At 38.6% G+C, this 21613-nt stretch overlaps 1 protein-coding gene across 1 annotated transcript in view; it reads left to right on the top strand.

Moving 5' to 3' along the window:
• Positions 1 to 21613, top strand: part of LOC106869525 (uncharacterized) — a 52774-nt gene that overhangs the window by 4884 nt on the left and 26277 nt on the right. The window contains exon 2 of the mRNA XM_089340658.1: positions 8651 to 8756. Within this exon, the coding sequence (XP_089196784.1) occupies positions 8651 to 8756 (106 nt within the window). The remainder of the gene's footprint in view (positions 1 to 8650; positions 8757 to 21613) is intronic.

Below are 21613 nucleotides of genomic sequence, written 5' to 3'. Positions count from 1 at the left end.
TTCTGGAGCCATCTTGATGCTGTGGGGGAGACCGAGGCTGGCTACTTTGAGTAAACTGTTATCTCCCAGCCATTGTCTAGTTGACAGTCTAGTTTCCTAGTGGCAACTTTATTTTCCGTCTTCTGAGGATGAATGCGTTTGAAATTTACTTTCTTGACTGTAAAATGCCAACACACTCAGTGCTTCTAAAGCTTATATATAAGATGTTCCCATACACACACACACACACACACACACACAACGCACACTACATACAAACATTCACAGGTAAGTGTGTACATATATACATAGATACATGCATACATACATACATGTTAAGAGCATGTCTAGACATGCAACTATAAGCATGAGAATACATACATAAAATAAAATATACAAATCTGCACATATACATACATACATAGAAAAATACCCTGTTGATGTTGAAATTCCAATGAAGGAGCCATGGATCTAGGTTAAAAACCCGCCCTTTCTCTATTGCAAAGAAATCTTGAAATAAAACTGAACAATGACATGCATACATACGTACGTACCTACCTACGTACGTACATACATACATACACACATACATACATTATCGAAATTGTTGTTTTGATAAGTGTGTTAATCTGAAACTATGTGTTGCAACTAAAGCGGTTACATTGTGAAAGAACCATCATAGCCATTTAAAAGAAACACACATAATCTGTTATATCCTTTTTATTTCTGGAGGTGTCAAAATCGTAATGGTTTGTTAGTCACATTCAAATTCAGTTCAGTTCGTACAAGTTTATGAATGTTTCATACAAGTTTATGACTAGAATACTATTTAAGGCGGCGAGCTGGCAGAAACGTTAGCACGCCGGGCGAAATGCTTAGCGGTATTTCGTCTGCTACTGCGTTCTGAGTTCAAATTCCGCCGAGGTCGACTTTGTCTTTCATCCTTTCGGGGTCGATAAATTAAGTACCAGTTACGCACTGGGGTCGATAAAATCGACTTAATCCGTTTGTCTGTCTTTGTTTGTCCCCTCTGTGTGTAGCCCCTTGTGGGCAGTAAAGAAATAGAATACTATTACACCTATTCCCCCTTATTTCCCTCTTCTTTCTCTGCTTTCTTTTACTTTTGTCATGGTCGTTGACTTGAAATGTATGGGGACATTGTGATATATGTATAAAGTATGCTTCAAATATCGTCTTATAGTGCATAAGAAGATATTTCGTGGATGTGTGGTAAGATGCTTGCTTTCCAACTATATGGTTTAGGGTTCAGTTCCACTGAGTGGCATCTTGATTGAATGTCATCTACTATAGCCTTGGGACAATAAAAGACTTGTGAGTGGATTTGGTAGATGGAAACTGAAAGAAGCCTGTCAGATATATATGTGTGTGCATATGTGCATGTGTGTGTCTGTGTTTGTCTCCCACCACTGCTTGACAACTGATGTTGGTGTGTTTACATCCCTGTAACTTACTGGTTTGGCAAAAAAAACCAATAAAAAAATAAGTGCTATGCTTAAAAAAAATGTCCCCAGGTTGATTTGCTCCACTAAAACCTTTCAAGGTGGTTCCCTAGCATAGCTGCTTTTAAATGACTGAAACAAGTAAAAGATAAAAGATTTATATATACACGTCTTAATATCATGTCCCAGTTGTAATTGAGCGTTACCCTCATATATAAAGGGTGTGACAAAAAAAAAAAAAGCTTCTGATTCACTATTTATGATAAAAATTTCAACAGTAAACACATGGTATGTATCAGTTCGAACCTTGATGGTAACTGAAAAAGTATGATAAAACATTAGCTACATGAAGTCACTATTACCATCTTAGCCAGCACCTATCCTGGCATTGATTTTCTATACATTGCTTGCAGGGAGATGAGTTGCTGCTATCTCTAGCACTCAAGTGTCCATCACTGAAGAGACCAAGGAGGGTAGAAATCATGTGATCTGGTGGTCTTGGCGCTGGAGATGGCAGGGATTTATCTTCCTGCTAGCAATATAAACAAGAGTACAGTTTGCACCAAAAGATAACATGAGAGTTTCTCTTATGCTATCTACCACAGTATAGTTTGTTCTAACACAGACGTGACTGTATGATAAGAAGTTTGCTTCCCAACCACATGGTTCCAGGTTCAGTCCCAATGTGTGACACCTTGAGCAAGTGTCTTCTACTATAGCCTCAGGCTGACCAAAGCCTTGTGAGTGAATTTGGTAGATGGAAACTAAAAGGAGCCCTTGTATATATGTATACATACACACACACACACACATACATATAGAGGCACCCAGCATTGCCGGGGAATGAAATTGTTCCGTATATATTAGAAGAAAAAAGCAAAGTATGTTGTATAAAAAGTTGTTATTCTAAATTCAATTTATTTTTCAATTGCGATACATAATGAAATCAATTCTGAACTTTTATGAAGGGAAATAAATTCTATCACATATGTTGAAGGTGCATCTCTTTTGTCTAATGTATTCAGCCTATCTTGATCAAGACGCTTATGTCTTTCCTCTGAGGATTGGCGAAGTCTTGCAGCAACTGTTTGCTCCTGGTTTTTTCTTTGTGTCATCTCTTGCTGATCTATTGTCCCATTGGCAACTCTGGCAGTTTGTCTTTGTCTTGCATCCTTTAAACGTTTTTCTCTTTCCATTTTTGACTCTTGGCCCCTGTGGATTGCATTTTGTTGATGTAATTGTTCTAACTGTTTTTGCCATGCCTCTTGTGACTCATTGGCCCTGCATGCAGCAGCTCTCCTTCGGTTGTTTTCTTTGTCTTTGCTGTTGTTGTGCAGGGGTCTCTTGTGACCTTACTCTGGTTACTTGTACCTGTCTTTGCTTCACTGTAGAATACTGGTCATCTACATCTACTCCGTCTCCTCTTGTATAGAGTGAGAACATTTTTCTCGGAAACTCTTTTGAAAATTAAAATAGGGATTAGATAGAAAAATGAATGACAGTTGCATGAATATCTTCACAAGAGTGATTGAAATAAATGACAATTGTGGAATGCCACATGTGCACACACGCATGCACACACTCACATACACACACATTATCAAACATCGGTGTCTCCTTCTCTTCTGATTCCCCTTCTCTCTATGTCGGGTTTTTTTTCACCTTCACCTATAAAACATACAGTATCAAACATCAGTGTCTCTCTCTCTCTCTCCCCACTATCCCTCTCTCTTTCAACTTCTATAGAAGCTTGTTTTCTCTCTCTCTCTCTCTTCTCTATCTTTTTCTCATTCTGTGTTTCTCTTGCTCACACATATTTTCTCTCACCCTCTGTAACAGTTCCTCTCTTTTAGTCTATGTCTGTTTCTTTCACTCCCTCTCTCTCTTTCTAACTCACTCACACACACTATTTACATTTCTCCCTCTATCGAAAAACGTTGTGACGAATGAGGAGATGGATGAGGAGAGGTAAAGAGCCACTTCCTCATTTTACTTCTCTGTTTCTTTCTCTCCTCTCTCACTTTCTCATTGACATTATGCACAGACATACAAATACACAGACATCTGCTCATATATATATATTACATGGAAAAATGCGAGCATACAAAGTAATATTCTTAAGATTATAAACCTGGAAAAGTATAGGACAAGCTATTACACCTGCAAAAGTATAGGACAAGCTATTACTTCTAGTAAAGTAAATTATAAGAAAATCTTTACTTAGAGTATTGCAGCAAAGAATGCCAGTTCTTCTAATTTATCACTCTAAAAGTTCTCATCTTTTGAATATATTGTACAAAACTGTTTCAGCTAATTTGTAAGTTTGTCTGATTAGTCACTCTTTTCTATATTTAAGGTAGTAAATTAGCCAAATTCTGCTTAAATAAGTGTAGTCTTATTTGCAAACTATAATAAAATAATTTTTAATATTCAAATTTTAATTTTAGGTGCAATATTTTAAGTAAAAAGTTTCTTATTCTTTACTTTACTAGAAGTAATAGCTTGTCCTATACTTAGCGGTTCATCATAAGTGACTGATAGAATAAGTACCAGGTTTATAAAAAGTAAGTACTGGGATTGATACATTCTATTAAAAATTCTTCAAGGTGGCGCCCCAGCATGGCCACAGTCTAAATGACTGAAACAAGTAAAGGGTAAAAGATAAAAAGAACATCCATGTTTAAGTGGGAATAAGTATTACCTCTTGGTATTAATACTACCTCTATTGCTAATATATAATTTTTAACAAACTCACTGGCTAATCATGATACCAGCACCTGTTCAAACACCGTTTTTCTATATATTGCTAGTGAGGAGATGAGTCGCTGCTATCTCTAGCACTCAAGCATCCATCAGTGATGAGACCAAGGAGAATAGAAATCATGTGATCTAGTGGTCTTGGTGCTGGGGATGGCAGAGATTTATCTCTCCTCTAGCAATATAAACAAGAATACAGTTTGCAGCAAAAGATATGAGAGTTTCTCTCATGCTATCTACCGAAGTATAGTTTGTTCTGACAGAACATTCATGTTTAAGCGGGGATAAATATTACTTCTCAGTATTACTACCTACCTAACTTCCCCAGCACCACACCAATGGTCATATAAAATATGAGAGGTTTTTCTGTTGCCCTCTCTATAGGGTGTTGTTAGTTTGTAATCTTTCATGAAAAGATCTTCAGCCATTGTGCTGTGTACATACTCAAAGAACTAAGAGAAAATAGCATTATCTTACTTTAAACCATTTAGCATTTAAACCAGCCATATCCGGCTCAAATATCCTACCTATTTTATGTTCAAACCAGCTAGATCTGGCCTCTCATATCTACCCTACAATGTCATTCTAAAAATGAACAATCATATCATTAAAATTTCAAAGCTGTGAGATTATGCATAATTCCAAGCACTATGAATAAATAAGCATTACATTTGACAGAGTAATCTGAATGCTAAAGGTGTTAAGGAAGTTTTCTTGATGACTGTGGATGGATCTTCTTATTTCTACAAGTTTTTTGGTCTCCTTGTTATGGGGAAATATTCTTTACAACTAATACCAGGGTTTTCCGAAAATCTGCCCAGGGCTGTTAAATGGAAAATTCTATTTTACAAAACTATTTTTTGGCTTAAATAACTGCCCACCTATTTTACAAAACTATTTTTTGGCTTAAATAACTGCCCACCTATTTTACAAAACTATTTTTTGGCTTAAATAACTGCCCACCTATAATAAGCGCCCATGGGCAGTAATATGGAAGTAAAATATTTCACCTAGGAAAAACAAAGATATTCTCAAAAACCATATTTATTTCATACAATTCCATTGAACTTCTATCGTTTCAGTTATCAGATATATAGACATAAAAAAAACTGAAACAGCTTTAAAAGAAGTAGCATATTAAAAAAATATTCTAAATTTAACAATGGAGCTATTAGGAAATACTGAAAATTAAACTGTTGAAAACATGAATAGAAGCCTCGTATGAACAAATAATGTCCTTGGGCATTTATGGTAGAATAATGACTGAACAGTTTCAAGTTAAATATCACAAATTTCTTCATTTGTTGCTTGGCCATAATTCACATCAGAGCAAATTTCACTTACTTGTATCTCATCTTCTTCTTCAATTTTGTCATTATGTGCATCTGGTGCATTTACCTCTAGGCCAGACAAAACATCCTGTAAGTGTGAGTTTAAGAAGCTATGTTCTACAGTCTGTCCATGAGGAGCAATTCCACGCTTTATAGTTTCTTTATTTAAAGTGGCAACAGATTGGGCCACAAAGTTCACTATCTCTTGATAAGAAGGTTTTTTGCGATATTCTTTATTTGTATACTCCTTTTTGCCATTTGAAAGCCAATTTTCCCATTCAGCATGAAGGGCTTTCTTGAAAGGACCAATAATTGATACATCTAACGGCTGCAAGTAAGATGCTGTTTTAGGAGGTATAAGTTTGAGAATTGTATTCCTACGTTTGAACACTTCTAGCAGCTCTGTTTTCTTGTTCACTGAGCATTCATCCATGAACAGCACTGAATTTTGAGCATGGAACAGTTCTGCTGTTCTCTGCCCAAACACTGTCAGCCCACAACTGCATGAGTTCACATGTGATTGATCCCCTGTTGGAGACTGTTATGTAAATATTCTTTGGGACCTTGATTTTAGGCACGTTTTTCAATCCTTTAAGGATAATCATTGTTTTCAACACCTTTCCTGCAGCATTAGCACACAACACAGCAGTAAAACGAGCTTTGGTAGCACCACAGTGGCTAGCATCTACATTTTTATTGCCAACAAAATCTATGGTTGTTGAACTAAACATGTCAATGTATGCAGGTGTTTCATCTATATTATAGATCTGGTCAGTATTCTTATCTGCTGTTAATACTGGAATGCTATCTAGATAGTCACTGGCGATTTGTGCCTTTTCTCCAAGTGTTTTATTGTCTCTTTGACCAACATGTGTTATCTTTCTCAGTCAGTTTATTCCATTTCATGAAATTGAAAATCCATTTATCAGAACATCTAAAGCTGTTCATTTCAATTCCAAACCTTTTTACCAATTCAAAAGTATATTCCCATAAATGGTGATAATTTACAATTATATTGTTTGCATGCTGAACAACAATCCACTGTAAGAGTTCAGTCTCTAGATCTCTATGTGCTGGTCTTCTGCCTCCACCAACTGATCTGTGCCTTCTCTTGTCTGGCATATTGATTAACTCAGTTTCTTTTGTGCACCATTCTCACAATCGTTTTCTATCAATACCTAAGTCTCTTGACACAGCAGATAAATTACCAGAATGTTCTTTCGCTCGTTTAACAGTACTCAAGTTTTCACTAATGGTATATGATCGTTGAACACATTTTGATATATTTTCTTTTGACTCCATTATTAGGAATAAAAATCCTTTGAATTTATCTACAGATGTAGAGCAAATGAATGTCTAAACAGAATGCAAACAAGAACACTAACTCTGTTTCAACTTTTAACTACAAATAGCCACCCATGGGCGATCTAATGAATGGGCGGATTTTCGGAAAACCCCGGTATATTGCAATATCTCTACAACCCTTTAGCGCAAATATTCTATCTGTTTTATGTTAACACTGGCCAGATCCAACCTCTCACACCTACCCTACAATGTCATTCTAAAAATATACAATCACATCATAAAAATCTATGAGATAACGCATGATTAATTCAAAACAATGTGAATAAATAAGCATTACATTTGACAGAGTAATCTGAATGCTAAAGGGTTAAGACAGCAAGCTGGCAGAATTGTTCGCATGCCAGAAAAGATGCTTAGTAGCATTTCTTCTGGCTCCTTATGTTCTGAGTTCAAATTCTGCCACGGTCAATTTTGCCTTTCATCCTTTTGTGGTTGATAAAATAATTACCTGATGAGAAATGGTGTTGATGCAATCAATTAGTCTCTCCCCATAAAATTTCAGGCCTTGTGACTATAGTTGAAAGGATTATTACCTTGCTTGGAAACAGGTGAGGGTTGGCTTCAGGAAAACATGTAGGAAGAAGAGAAAAAGTGGTCCTCAAACTGGGGACTTGGTTTTGAAGCCTGGTAGAAGCAGTCAACTTAAGCACCCACCCCAAAAACTCAGAATTGCAAACAGATGGAATAAATATCACAAGGTATCTCATTTAAGAATTTCACTTATCCATGGTCCCAGACAGATACTTTGCTTTATCAACCTTGATCCTGAAAGGAGGAAAATTAATCTCAGTGGAGTTTGAACCTAGAGCACAGAGAGCTGGATTTGTGTCAGTGAATGGCCATGGACGTGTGATGGAAATTTTCACACCTGAACAAAAAATAAACAAAAAGTGAATAAAATAAATTTTGTGTGTTCTTAAAGGCTACAATGGCTTTTTCTTGACATAATTCACACACACACACGATCATAATTTATTCATAGAGTTTATCTCTCTATGAAACGCTGATCACAAAGAGATAAACTATGAATACATTAAATATAACTCTATTGTAACATACATAGAACACTTAACTGAATGTAGGTTTCTTTGTTTTTAAGAATATCTAGGACTAGTGATGCACCCCGGCATTGCCCGGGTGTTATGGCCTATAGCCATGTTGTATTATTTGTTCCTTTCCTATGGGCAGAATCGGGACATGAGCAGTATGAAGCAAACAACTCTCCTTTATAAGCATATTTTTCAGTCATTCTCTGATGAGCAACGCTGCAGTTTCCATCTACCAAATTCAGTTACAAGTTTGTGGGCTATAGTAGAAAACACTTGCCCAAGGTACCATGTAGAGGGACTTGAACGTGGAACCATGTGGTTGGGAAACAAACTTCTCAACCACACAGTTATTCTGGCACCTAACGTGTGTGTTCTTGCACCTAATTAGTTTTATTATAATTATAATTAATTTAATTTTTTCCATGTTTCATACATGTAAGTGTTATTTGAAACGATCGTATGCATGGATTAAAATTTCATGAAACTTTTATCATCTTCTCTTCTCCATCTTTAAGGTGTGTACCTTATATTTGTTAAATTTTCATATTTTTTAAATAAATACTTACATTAATAAGCTACAATTTTAATATGAAGAATCTTTATTAGAAATCTAACTTTGGACCCCCACAAAGCAAAAATGTTCTAATTGAACTCAGCCCTTCTCTCACACACACACACAAACACACATATATTTATATACTTTGTTTAGGCATTTCTACGTATCATTAAAGAGAACACTAATCTCCAGGATGAGATTAAATCCCTCCACACTGCTAAAGGAAGATTGGTTGATATGAATGGCAAACTGGAAAATGGTAAGTAATAATCAAAGTTTCTACACTTGAGAGATTCTGTCTTTCATTGGTTAATAATGACATAATTGTCAGCATTGTTTTTATTATTATAATGAACTAAGGCCGTGAACTTGCAGAATCATTTGCACACTCTTAGCTGCACTTTGTCCATCTTTATGTTCTGGGTTCAAATTCCACCAAGGTCAACTTTGCCATTCAACCTTTTGTGCTAATAAATTGTATGATAAACAGATGAGGTTGAGAAAATGTTTGGGATGGGTCTGCACTAATTATGGATCTGTAGATTGGTAGCAAAAACTGAGGAAATACACTTGACTTTGAGGTGCATGGGTAATCCATTTTGTGTGAGGGGTCCACAACACCCCCTTCATCATTAACACCAACCACCTGACATTATGAGTATGTTATTGTTCTATGCCAGGCATGGACAACCATTTTTGGGAAGCGAGTTATATGAAATAAAGCTCATTGTCAGTAGGTCTACATTCATCATCATCATCAATATTTAACATCTGTTTTCCATGTTGGACAACTTGACAAGAATTGGCAAGGCCAGGGACAGCATCAGGTTCCATAGTCTGTTTTGGCTTGGTTTCTACAGTTTACAGAGTGTACTGGGTGCTTTTTACATGGTACCACCACCAGTGCTATTTACATAGTGCCAGCACACACACTAATGCTTTTTATGTGGTATCTTGGTTTTAGGATCTCAATTCTGTTGTGGTGGGCAAATCTTCTCAAGTACAGCAATATGCCATATATCTCAGTTCTCTGTCATCTCCTACATAAGGTTCAGTATTTTGAGATCAGCCTACTAAGAAAAAAAACTGAATATAATTTTTTGTTCAAGTGTGCCATTTAAGAAGTTCTATGGACTGCAGGTTGCTCATGGTCATTCTATAGTGTTATTGTTATTTATTTATTATCTATTTATTAATGTATTCTTATTATTTTGTTGGTCTCATCTTTTTATGCCATGTAAATCCACTCTCCCTGACACACACAAGCACACATGCGCACGCACACACACACTGTTATTTGTGTTTTCTTTTGTATTTTGCCATCGAACAATCCCCAATGTCTTGGGACCTAGTGATGCAATAAAAGAAATCATTATTATTATTATTATTGTCATTTACTTTTAATCTACATGTTTGTTACAATCACTTGCTAAGATACACCCAGCATCTTAGGGCGAATAAAGGATAAGAGATACTACAGTATAACTGAAAGGTTGGGGAGGGGAAGTGGCAGGGGCAGTAGCAAAATATCTGCATGTAATATAACACACATTTAAACTGATAAGAGATTTTCTAAGGATGTTGGCAGTACTTGTCAGCACAATCTTTGGGATTTCTCTGAGACATGGTTCTCTTGGGATCTTATCTAGACGTTTCTTATTTCTTTATTGCCCACAAGGGGCTAAACATAGATGGGACAAACAAGGACGGACAAAGGAATTAAGTCGATTACATCGGCCCCAGTGCATAACTGGTACCTTATTTATCGACCCCGGAAGGATGAAAGGCAAAGTCGACCTTGGCGGAATTTGAACTCAGAACGTAATGACAGATGAAATACCACTAAGCATTTCACCCAGCATGCTAATGTTTCTGCCAGCTTGCTGCCTTATCTAGATGTTTCTGACATCCCTTTTTTATGTCACATCTTTTGTATTTCAATTTCCAGGTCCTTATGTTTACTTAATTTGTCAAAGGTTTTTACAAATCTATTTTTATCAGTAGGAACACTTACATCTCTTAGTCTACAAGTAATTTCTTCTCTGTCTTTAATGACTATGTCTGACCGATTAGTTTGGATTATTCCATCGATATTCACTGGAAAATCTCAGAGGATAGTAATATTTTTACCCTCAACATCCGGCTCAGGATTATTATTATCATTATTATTATTATCATCATTATTGTGGCAAGCTGGTAGAATTGTTAGTATGCTTGGTGAATTACTTAGAGGCATTTTGTCCATCTTCATGTTCTGAGTTCAAATTCTGCCAAGGTTGACTTTGCCTTTCATCCAAAAGGATGAAAGGCAAAATAAATTCCAGTCAAGGCAAAATAAGTTCTAGTCAAGGCAAAATAAGTTCCAGTCAAGGCAAAATAAGTTCCACTCAAGTACTGGGGTTGATGTAATCGACTTACTCCTCTCATGGAATTTCTGGCCTTGTGCCAAAGTTTGAAACCATTATTATTATCATCATCATCATTATTATCATCATCATCATCATCATTATTATTATTATTATTATTATGGTGGCAAGCTAGCAGAATCATTAGGATGATGAAAAAAATGGTTAGTGGAATTTGGTCTGTCTATATGTTCTGCACTCAAATTCCACTGAGATTGGCTTTGCCTTTCATTCTTTTGGTGTCAGTAAAATAAGAATTAGTTGAACACTGGGGTCGATGTGATTGACCTTCCTCCTCCCCTGAAATTACTGGCCTTGTGCCAAAATCTGAAATTATCATTATTATTATTATGGTGGCAAGCTGGTAGAATTGTTAGCATGCCAGACGAAATACTGAGTGGCATTCTATCTGTCTATACAACCTGAGTTCAAATTCCACTGAGTCTGACTACTTTTCATCCTTTTAGGGTTGATAAAATAAGTACCAGTTGGACACTGGGGTCGATGTGGTTGACTTACCCACTCCCTCGAAATTGCTGACCTTGTGCCAAAATTTGAAACCATTATTATTACTATAATTATATCATTATGGTGGCAAACTGGCAGAATAATTAGCACGCCGGGCGAAATGCTTAGCGGTAATTTGTCTGCCGCTACGTTCTGAGTTCAAATTCCGCCGAAGTCGGCTTTGCCTTTTATCCCTTTGGGGTCGATTAAATAAGTACCAGTTACGCACTGGGGTTGATATAATCCGTTTGTCTGTCCTTGTTTGTCCCCTCTGTGTGTAGCCCTTTGTGGGCAGTAAAGAAATAAGAAGCTTGCTTCTCAGCTATATGGTTTCGGGTTCAGTCCCACTGCATGGCACCTTGGGCAAGTGTCTTCTACTATAGCCTCAGGCTGAACAAAGCCTTGTGATTGGATTTGGTTAATGGAAACTGAAAGAAGCCACTAGTATATATATATATATATATATATATATATATATATATATTTATATGTGTGTGTGTGTGTGTGTATGTATGTACCTATGTGTGTGTGTGTGTGTTTGTACTTGTCATCCACCACCACTTGACAACCTGTGTTAGTGTGTTTATGTCCCTGTAACTTAGCGGTTCAGCAGATAGAATATATACCAGCTTAAAAACATAAACAAGTACTGGGGTCGATTCATTCAACTAAAATTTCTTCAGGCTGGTGCCCCAGCGTGGCCACAGTCTAATGACTGAAACGAGTAAAAGAATAATCATCATTGTCGTTATTATTAATGTTCTTTAATTTTTGAATTCCTTTCAGTTGTTGAAGTGGAATGCTTTTGAAAAATAAAAATCCAAAGAAAATAATAAAACAAGAAATAAAAGCATAAATAAATTGGTCCGGAAGGCTGTATGTTCTGATTTCAATCAATGGTGCAATAGTTTGGATTAAGGATTGTCTCAACAATTTGCAGTGTCGAAAATAGCTGAGGGGAAATTTAGTGTTGTTGTTGTTGTTGTTGCCACTGCTAGGGAGGTATACTTAGAACAAGCTGACACTTAAAATAGTAATGCTGTAATAGCAAGAACAACAATAACAAAAACAACAACAATCACAATATCACCAATAGTAGTCAAACCAACAATGCAGCCTCTACGTGGCTGTTCAATTTACTAGAAACAACAGTAAATTTCCCTGAAATCAATATAGCCTTCTATCTTACAAAAAGGAAGGACATGTAAGGTATTAATGTAGTCTTGTGTATCTGCAGTTCCCAACCATTTTTTGCCTCACAGAGCAATATTCATGAAAGACAATATTCCCAGAAACTGGGGCAATCATGTGAATAACAGAACACAGTAAAGTGCATAATGTATAATTTAATTATAATATCATCATCATCATATTCATCATCGTCGTCGTCGTCGTTGTCATCATTTAACGTGCATTTCTCATGCTGACATGGGTTGGATGGTTTGACAGGAGCTGGCATATATATATATATATATATATATATATATATATATATATACACACACACACACACACACACACACACACACACACACACACATATATATATATACACACACATACATACATGTATATGTGTGTATGTATGTATGTGTGTATGTATGTATGTATGTATTTGTATATCTGTGTCTGTTTGTCCCCCTGCCATTGTTTGACAAAGAATGCTAGTGTGTTTATGTCCCTGTAACTTAGCAGTTCAGCAGAAAGGAATGATAGAATAAGTACTAGGCTTACAAAGAATAAGTCCTGGGGTTGATTTCTTCAACTAAAACCCTTTAAGGTAGTGCTCCACCATAGCTGCTGTCAAATGACTGAAACAAGCAAAACAATAAAATATATATACGTAATATATATATATGTGTGTATGTATATGCATATATATATAGATGCAGGAGTGGCTGTGTGGTAAGTAGCTTGCTTACCAACCACATGACATGGTTCCTGGCTCAGTCTCGACTAAAGGCAGTGCTCCAGCATGGCCGCAGTCAAATGACTGAAACAAGTAAAAGAGAGTATATATATAATATATATATGTACACATGCATATATATGTGTGTGTATATATATATATATATATGGGAGAATATACAAATAATAACAACAGACGAGGACAGGTGGTGTAAATAACAAAAGTATATATTAGTATGACGCTCGGGAATGCGGAAAGTCTTTGACGTTTCGAGCTACGCTCTTCAACAGAAAGAATATGGAGACAAGGAGAAAAACACGGAGCAAAAAAAAAAAAATATATATATATATATATATATATATATATATATATTTATATATATATATATATATATATCATCATCATCATCATCGTTTAACATCCGCTTTCCATGCTAGCATGGGTTGGACGATTTGACTGAGGACTGGTGAAACCGGATGGCAACACCAGGCTCCAATCTGATTTGGCAGAGTTTCTACAGCTTGATGCCCTTCCTAACGCCAACCACTCAGAGAGTGTAGTGGGTGCTTTTACGTGTCACCCGCACGAAGGCCAGTCAGGCGGCACTGGCAACGGCCATGCTCAAACTGGTGCACTCCATGTGTCACCCACACAAGAGCCAGTCCAGGGGCACTGGCAACGATCTCGTTCGAAAATCCTACGAAGGCCAGCCAGGCGATACTGGCAACGGCCACGCTCAAACTGGTGTACCCCATGTGTCACCCGCACAAGAGCCAGTCCAGGGGCACTGGCAACGATCTCGTTCGAAAATCCTACGAAGGCCAGCCAGGCGATACTGGCAACGGCCACGCTCAAACTGGTGTACCCCATGTGTCACCCGCACAAGAGCCAGTCCAGGGGCACTGGCAACGATCTCGCTCGAAAATCCCACGAAGGCCAGTCAGGCGGCATTGGCAACGGCCACGCTCAAAATGGTGCATTATTTATATATATATATATATATATATACTGCTAGAATAAGAATAGCCTGGGCAAAGTTTAGAGAGCTCTTACCCCTGCTGGCGACAAAGGGACTCTCACTCAGAGTAAAAGGCAGACTGTATGACGCATGCGTACGAACAACCATGCTACATGGCAGTGAAACATGGGCTGTAACTGCTGAGGACATACGTAAGCTCGCAAGGAATGAAGCCAGTATGCTCCGTTGGATGTGTAATGTCAATGTGAATACCCGTCAGAGTGTAAGTATCTTGAGAGAAAAGCTGAACATTAGAAGCATCAGTTGTGGCGTGCAAGAGAGACGATTGCGCTGGTATGGACATGTGGTGAGAATGGAGGAGGATAGCTGCGTGAAAAAGTGCCACACCCTAACAGTTGAGGGAACCCGTGGAAGAGGTAGGCCCAGGAAGACCTGGGCTGAGGTGGTGAGGCAAGACCTTCGTACATTGGGCCTCACCGAGGCGATGACTACGGACCGAGACCTTTGGAAATGGGCTGTGCGTGAGAAGACCCGGCAAGCCAAGTAAGATCGTTGCCAGTGCCCCTGGACTGGTTCTTGTGCGGGTGGCACATGAGATGCACCATTTTGAGCGTGGCCGTTGCCAGTACCGCCTGACTGGCTCCTGTAGGATTTTCGAGCGAGATCGTTGCCAGTGCCCCTGGACTGGCTTGTGCGGGTGGCACATAAAAGACACCATTTCGAGCGTGGCCGTTTTCGTGCGGGTGACACGTAAAAGCACCCACTACACTCTCTGAGTGGTTGGCGTTAGGAAGGGCATCCAGCTGTAGAAACTCTGCCAAATCAGACTGGAGCCTGGTGTTGCCATCCGGTTTCACCAGTCCTCAGTCAAATCGTCCAACCCATGCTAGCATGGAAAGCGGACGTTAAACGATGATGATGATGATGATGACATACACATATACACATGCACACACATAGATGTATGTATATGTATTTTACATATATAATACATATATAATACAAAAACATATTGCAGATAACGAGAGTCAATGAAATTACTCTTTACTCTTTTACTCTTTTACTTGTTTTAGTCATTTGACTGCGGCCATGCTGGAGCACCGCCTTTAGTCGAGCAAATCAATCCTAGGACTTATTTTTTGTAAGCCTAGTATTTATTCTATCGATCTCTTTTGCCGAACCGCTAAGTTACGGGGACGTAAACATATCACTATCGGTTGTCAAGCGATGTTGGGGGCACAAACATATACGCACACATACATATATATAAATACATATATACGACGGACTTCCTTCAGTTTCTATCTACCAAATCCACTCACAAGGCATTGGTCGGCCCGAGGATATAGTAGAAGACACTTGCCCAAGGTGCTATGCAGTGGGAATGAACCCGGAACCATGTAGTCGGTAAGCAAGCTACTTCCCACACAGCCGCTCATTTTCCATCTGCTAGAAATAATAGCCATATAACCCTAAATTCTCGCTATACTATTGTTTAAAAAAAACCCACACTGTATAATGTAATCCTGTGTGTGCGTGTGTGTGTGTGGTAAGAAGATCACCTTCTAACTACATAGTTTGAGTTCAGTTCCATTGCATGGCTCCCCAAGCTGATAACAAGATCAAAATGGTCTTGTTAACAGCTTGAAAAATGGTGAAATAAGTTAATGTTTCGTCCAGGAAACCCTGAGTAGCTGTATTTAACTAGAATTGTGGTTTTTATTATAAAATTGTGTGTGTGTGTGTATAGTTTATAGACGAGAGACAGATATTCTCCGTATAGAATACACTTCATGGTGCTCAACAGATTTAAACTTGAGCAGGTAGTAAACATTTACTCCTATATGTATATATCTATTAAAATATATATATTTCATCTGACTTTATGTTCTAAGTTCAAATTCCACTGAGGTCGACTTTATTTTTCATCCTTTTGAGGTGAATAAAATATGTACTGGGGGCAATTTAATTGACTTAGCCCTCCATTGAACTTGCTAACCTTGTGCCAAAGTTTGAGACCAACACACACACACACACACACACACACACACATGCAAACATGCACACGCACGCGCGCACACACACACACGTCTTACAAGATGGAGAGCTTCTCATCCTACTCATTTCCAATCAGGGTGGCCAGTTGTTCTATTAATTATTGATGTCTTGTACATTAATACAAGATGTGTTTTTTTCTGATAGTTTAGTACCTTACCTGTTTGGTCTTTTACCTTCTTCAGTCAAGGCATTTTGTTACTATGAGACCAAGTTAATTTATGTATATCAAATGAAAAACATTATACATACATACATACACACACACACATATATACACACAAACACATACAAACACACACATACGCACACACACAAATGTATGTAATGTATCTATGCATGTTCTCTTCTGTTTTTAATTATTTGAATTCTTCCTCTGAAGAAGGAGCTGGTTTCTAACAAAGATGCAAAGCTCCATCTTTGGAATGAAGATAACAAAAACAATGTCACATTCTAGATATGAGAAAAGTCTTGCATGGTTTCACTGTTCCACTTACAGATTGTATTTGTAATGTGTAAGTCAGTTGTTTGTTTGTTTGTATGTATGTATGTATGTACATACATACATATTCTGATGAAGTCATTCTACTAGGGGATTTCAATGCCAGGGTCAGAACAGACTGGCAAACATGGAACTCTCTAAGACGTTTTGGAGTAGGGAAAATGAATAGCAATGGTCTCATGCTACTGTAGCTTTGCGATGAGCACGGACTTTACATCGCAAGCACTCATTTTAGGCACAAAGGCGATCACACAACAACGTGGATGCATCCAAGGTCTAAAGTTTGGTACTTGCTGGATTATGTCATCATCTGCAAGTGTGACATCTATAACATTTGTAATTTGCAATGTCAAGTCATTTCATGGATTGGAATGCTGGATAGACCACAGTCTGGTGCGAGCAAAGTTCCAGATGATGATTAGAGTGAGAGAAGAGGACCGGTCAGCATTCCTCGGCATCTGAATGTCTACAAGATATGTGCTGCTGTGGTGAGGAAAGGGCTTCAGACTCACTTGTCCAGCATTGAAAATACTGCAGCATGGGAAGATTTTCAAGACCAGGTTCTTCAATGTGCTACTGAAACACTGGGATATGCTACTGCTAGACACAGAGACTGGTTTGATGAAAATGATGTTGAAGTTCAGTGACTATTGGTGGTAAAGTGTCATGCCCACAATGTATTGCTACACAGAGGACTGTCTGCTGTGCAGCGAAGTCTAGCACTTGCCACTATAGCAGTGTAAAATCACTACTGCAGCGATCTCTCCAGAAGATGCAGAACACTTGGTGGGAGGATCTTGCTTGTGATGTTCAGGCTGCTGCTGATGCAAATGACAGCAAGAATCTTTACCATCTTATGAAGCGAGCTTATGGGCCTAAGAGCTCCACATCAGCTCCTTTGCTTTCCAAGGAGTCTTCTACTCTGTTTACTAAATCAGCAGAAATCACAGATCGCTGGATTGAACACTTCTCTGAACTCCTAAACCATGAGTCAGTTGTGGATGAAACAGTGATTGATACTATGCAACGAAGACCTACCATTGGCTTCTTAAATTCCACACCCTCAATAGATGAAGTAATGACATCAATAAATAAATTGAATCTTGGTAGGGTACCTGGAAAGGATGGTATTTGTACTGAGGTCTTGCGATTTGGTGGTGATTACATCATACAGTCCCTTCATGAACTTATTAGTGCAGTCTAGAGGGATGGTGCAATGCCTAAGGTCTGGAAGGATGCAATTATTCTTCCTCTCTATAAAGGAGCCAGAACAATGTGTGGTAACTACAGAGGTATTGCTCTACTATCAGCTGCTGGCAAGGGTCTGGCAAATATTCTTCTTACTCGTCTGAATGGGTGTCTTGTAAATGATGTCCTATCTGAATCTCAATGTGGCTTCCGATCTGGTAGAGGGACAATGGATACGATTTTCACAGTAAGACAGATGCAGGAAAAGTGCTATGAGCAGAATATGGATCTTGTCCAGGTATTCATTGATTTAACGAAGGCCTTTAATACTGTAAATAGAGCCTTTCTATGGAAAATACTTGGCCAACTTGGATGTCCAGATCACTTTGTATCTATAATTAAATCATTTTATGATGGGATAGAGGCTTGGGTCAATGTTGGTGGTGGCATGGCGGGACCCATTCCTGTAGAGAATGGTGTCAAGCAGGGGGACATCTTTGCCCCAACTCTCTTTTCTTTGTACTTTGCTGCTGCTTTTTACTCATGCTTTTGCTAAGGTCAGCTCTCTGGGAATATATGTCAGATATCGATCTTGTTGCTAACTCTTTAATCTGCGCCGATTTGCTGCCAATTCAAAAGTTCTCCAGTCTATTATTCGTGACCTCCTTTATGCAGATGACTGTGACTTAGTCACTCATACAGTGGATGACATGCAAATACTCATGAATTGTATTTCTGCTTCTTGCAAGGCATTTGGACTCAGCATTAGCCTGGACAAGACTGTTGTAATGTTCCAGCCTGCACCAAGAAATCCATATGTGAAACCAGCTATCTTGGTTGAAGGAACTATTCTGAACTATTCTGGGAGTGTGCTGTCCAGGTAGACAAGTTTGTCTACCTGGGCAGCACACTCAGCCGTTCTTGCTCCCTGGATGAGGAAATATCTTTCAGGCTGCAGAGAGCAACTAATTCCTTCTGGTCTCTTCAGTCTCGTGTCTGGTCCCAGCATGGCATAGCAAGGCAAACAAATGTTGCTGTGTACCATGCATGTGTACTGACATCGCTCCTCTACTCATGTGAGACATGGACTCTGTACAAACGTCAGGTAAGGGTCCTTGACTGCTTTCATCAGAGATGTCTCAGACACATTCTCAATGTTGGCTGGACCTCAAAAATTCCAGACACACAGGTCCTGAGAACTGCTGATATCTTGAGTATTGAGGCAATGGTGCACAAGCACCGGTTACGTTGGACTGGACACCTTATTAGAATGAAGGATAGCAGGATTCCTAAGCAGATGCTATATGGAGAACTTGTGAATGGAAAGAGACCCCAGCAGAAACCAAGCAATTTAAGGACTGTGTCAAGTCTTCATTAAAGGCCTGTGATATGCAGGAGACTGACTGGGAGAACAATGCCAGTCATCGCCACAGATGGAGGAAGCAGGTTAAGGAGGAGGTCGACACTTTTGAGGGAGCACGTATCCAGCATGAAGAACTTAAGTGAGCTGCGCGAAAGCGCACAGCTCGTATAGTGAATGGGAAAGCTTAATCTGCAATGTTTGCAGTTGTGTATGCTTGTCAAGAGCATGGCTCATTAGCCACCAATGGAGCTGCAAATGCAAAATAAAAGTTAGTCCTAGAGCGCACAATGTTCCTGAAGGTCGGCAATGGTCTTCATTGGTCACAAGTGGACGGCCATCATCATGTATGTGTGTGTGTGTGTGTATGCATGATTGACAAGCTTCCATACAGTTTCTGTCTACCAAGTTCACTCATATGGGATTGGTTGGCCCAGGGCTATTGTAGAACAATGTGCTGAGCAGTGAGATTGAACCCAAAACCATTGAGAGGGAGTTTTTGTCTACTAGTTGCATGCATTATCTCAGTTTAATCACAAATTATCACTCCACTAGTTTATATACCTAAGATCTTAACCTACATGTATTTAACCTTTTAGCATTTAGACAGGCCATTTCTGACCAAAACATTCTACCTGTTCAAACCAACCAGATCCAGCCTCTCACACTTACCCTACAGTCTCATTCTAAAAATATACAATCACAACATCAAAAGTTTGAGCTATGAGATAATGCACATTTAATTCAAAACAATATGAATAATCAAGCATTGCATTTGACAAAATAATCTGAATGCTAAAGGGTTTGAGATTATCTTCTCTCGGCCATAGTGTTGCTTATCCCTCTCAATTCTTCCCCACCTTATAGCAAAACCTATCCCAATTGTAGAACTATATAAGGGATTGGTTGAGATAATTTCAGTTTGAATATCAAACTGATTTTGTCACCTACCTGTTAAGGTCATTGAGAGGCAGTCTAGGTGACCTTTCAAATTTCCACCTGAAAAGTATGGTCACTGCTTTCTATTGTAATAGGAGATAGAGGTTGAGAAAGATAGGAATTGGAGGGAGGAAGAAATGAAAGGGGAAAGAGAAAGACAGGAGATAGAGGACAAGATGAAGAAACTAGAAAGAGGGAGCGAGAGAGAGAGAGAGAGAGATTGTTAATGTTTTTCTAATATATATTTCCCACTTGTTTAAAGGACGGTTGCTTTAAGTGTGTATTTGCTTTTCCTTTCAGACTTTATGCATTTATGTGTGTACATAAGCAGGTGTGTATATATACGAGTGTGTGTATATCTGTGTGTATATATTTGTGTTTCTTTTTTTTTTTGTAGTAGATTGTATATATATGTATTTGTGTGTGTGTGTGTGCACAGGTGTGTTTTTCTGTTAATATCAAACTGTGGGAGTATGTGCATGTTTCTCTGTTAGTGTCAAGCTGTGTTTGGTGTTTGTGTGTGTGTGTGTGTGTGTGTGTGTGTGTGTGTGTGTACTTTTCTACCAATATCAAACCCTCTGTATGCATGTGTGAGCATATGCGTGTGCCTGTGTGTCTTTTCATAAATTCCTTGCTAATAAGAATTGGCAGACATGAACAATAGTGTATTCAGATGGGCACTACAGGTACTCACCCATACATATGCACACACACCACACACATCTGTGTGTTTGTATATATGTGTGTGTGTGTGTACACATACACATATAACTGAAAGGCAACAAACACACAGATACGTGTATACAGTATACACATATAGCATATATAGACATACACACACAAGTACACGCACGCGATCGCGCGCGCGCGCGCACACACACACACACACACACACACACACACACACACACACACACACAGTGAACCAATGAATGACCTGTTGGACTTCTCTTTCAGCTCAAATGTCTTGTTCACAAATGTATGTTAATATAATAGGCCAAACCAAATGTCCCCTTTTTCTTTTTATTAGTCTCCCCCTCTTTCTGTCAGACTATAGGAACGTGGAAGGAGTGTGCTGAAAGAGGGAGAAAAGTGTTAGAAACTAAAGATAGAGATAGAGAGAGAGAGAGAGAGAGAGAGAGAGAGAGAGAAAACTGGGGAGGGAGGAAGAGATGGGGAGGGAGAGAGTGATGGGGATGGAGAGAGAGAGAGAGAGAGAGAGAGAGAGAATAATAATAATAGTGGTGTAGAGAGTGATTGATATAGAGAATA

Source organism: Octopus bimaculoides, chromosome 23, assembly GCF_046866305.1.
Source record: "Octopus bimaculoides isolate indiv1 chromosome 23, ASM4686630v1, whole genome shotgun sequence".
In the NCBI taxonomy this organism is placed as follows: domain Eukaryota; kingdom Metazoa; phylum Mollusca; class Cephalopoda; order Octopoda; family Octopodidae; genus Octopus; species Octopus bimaculoides.
This window is presented reverse-complemented; position numbering and strand designations above follow the sequence as displayed.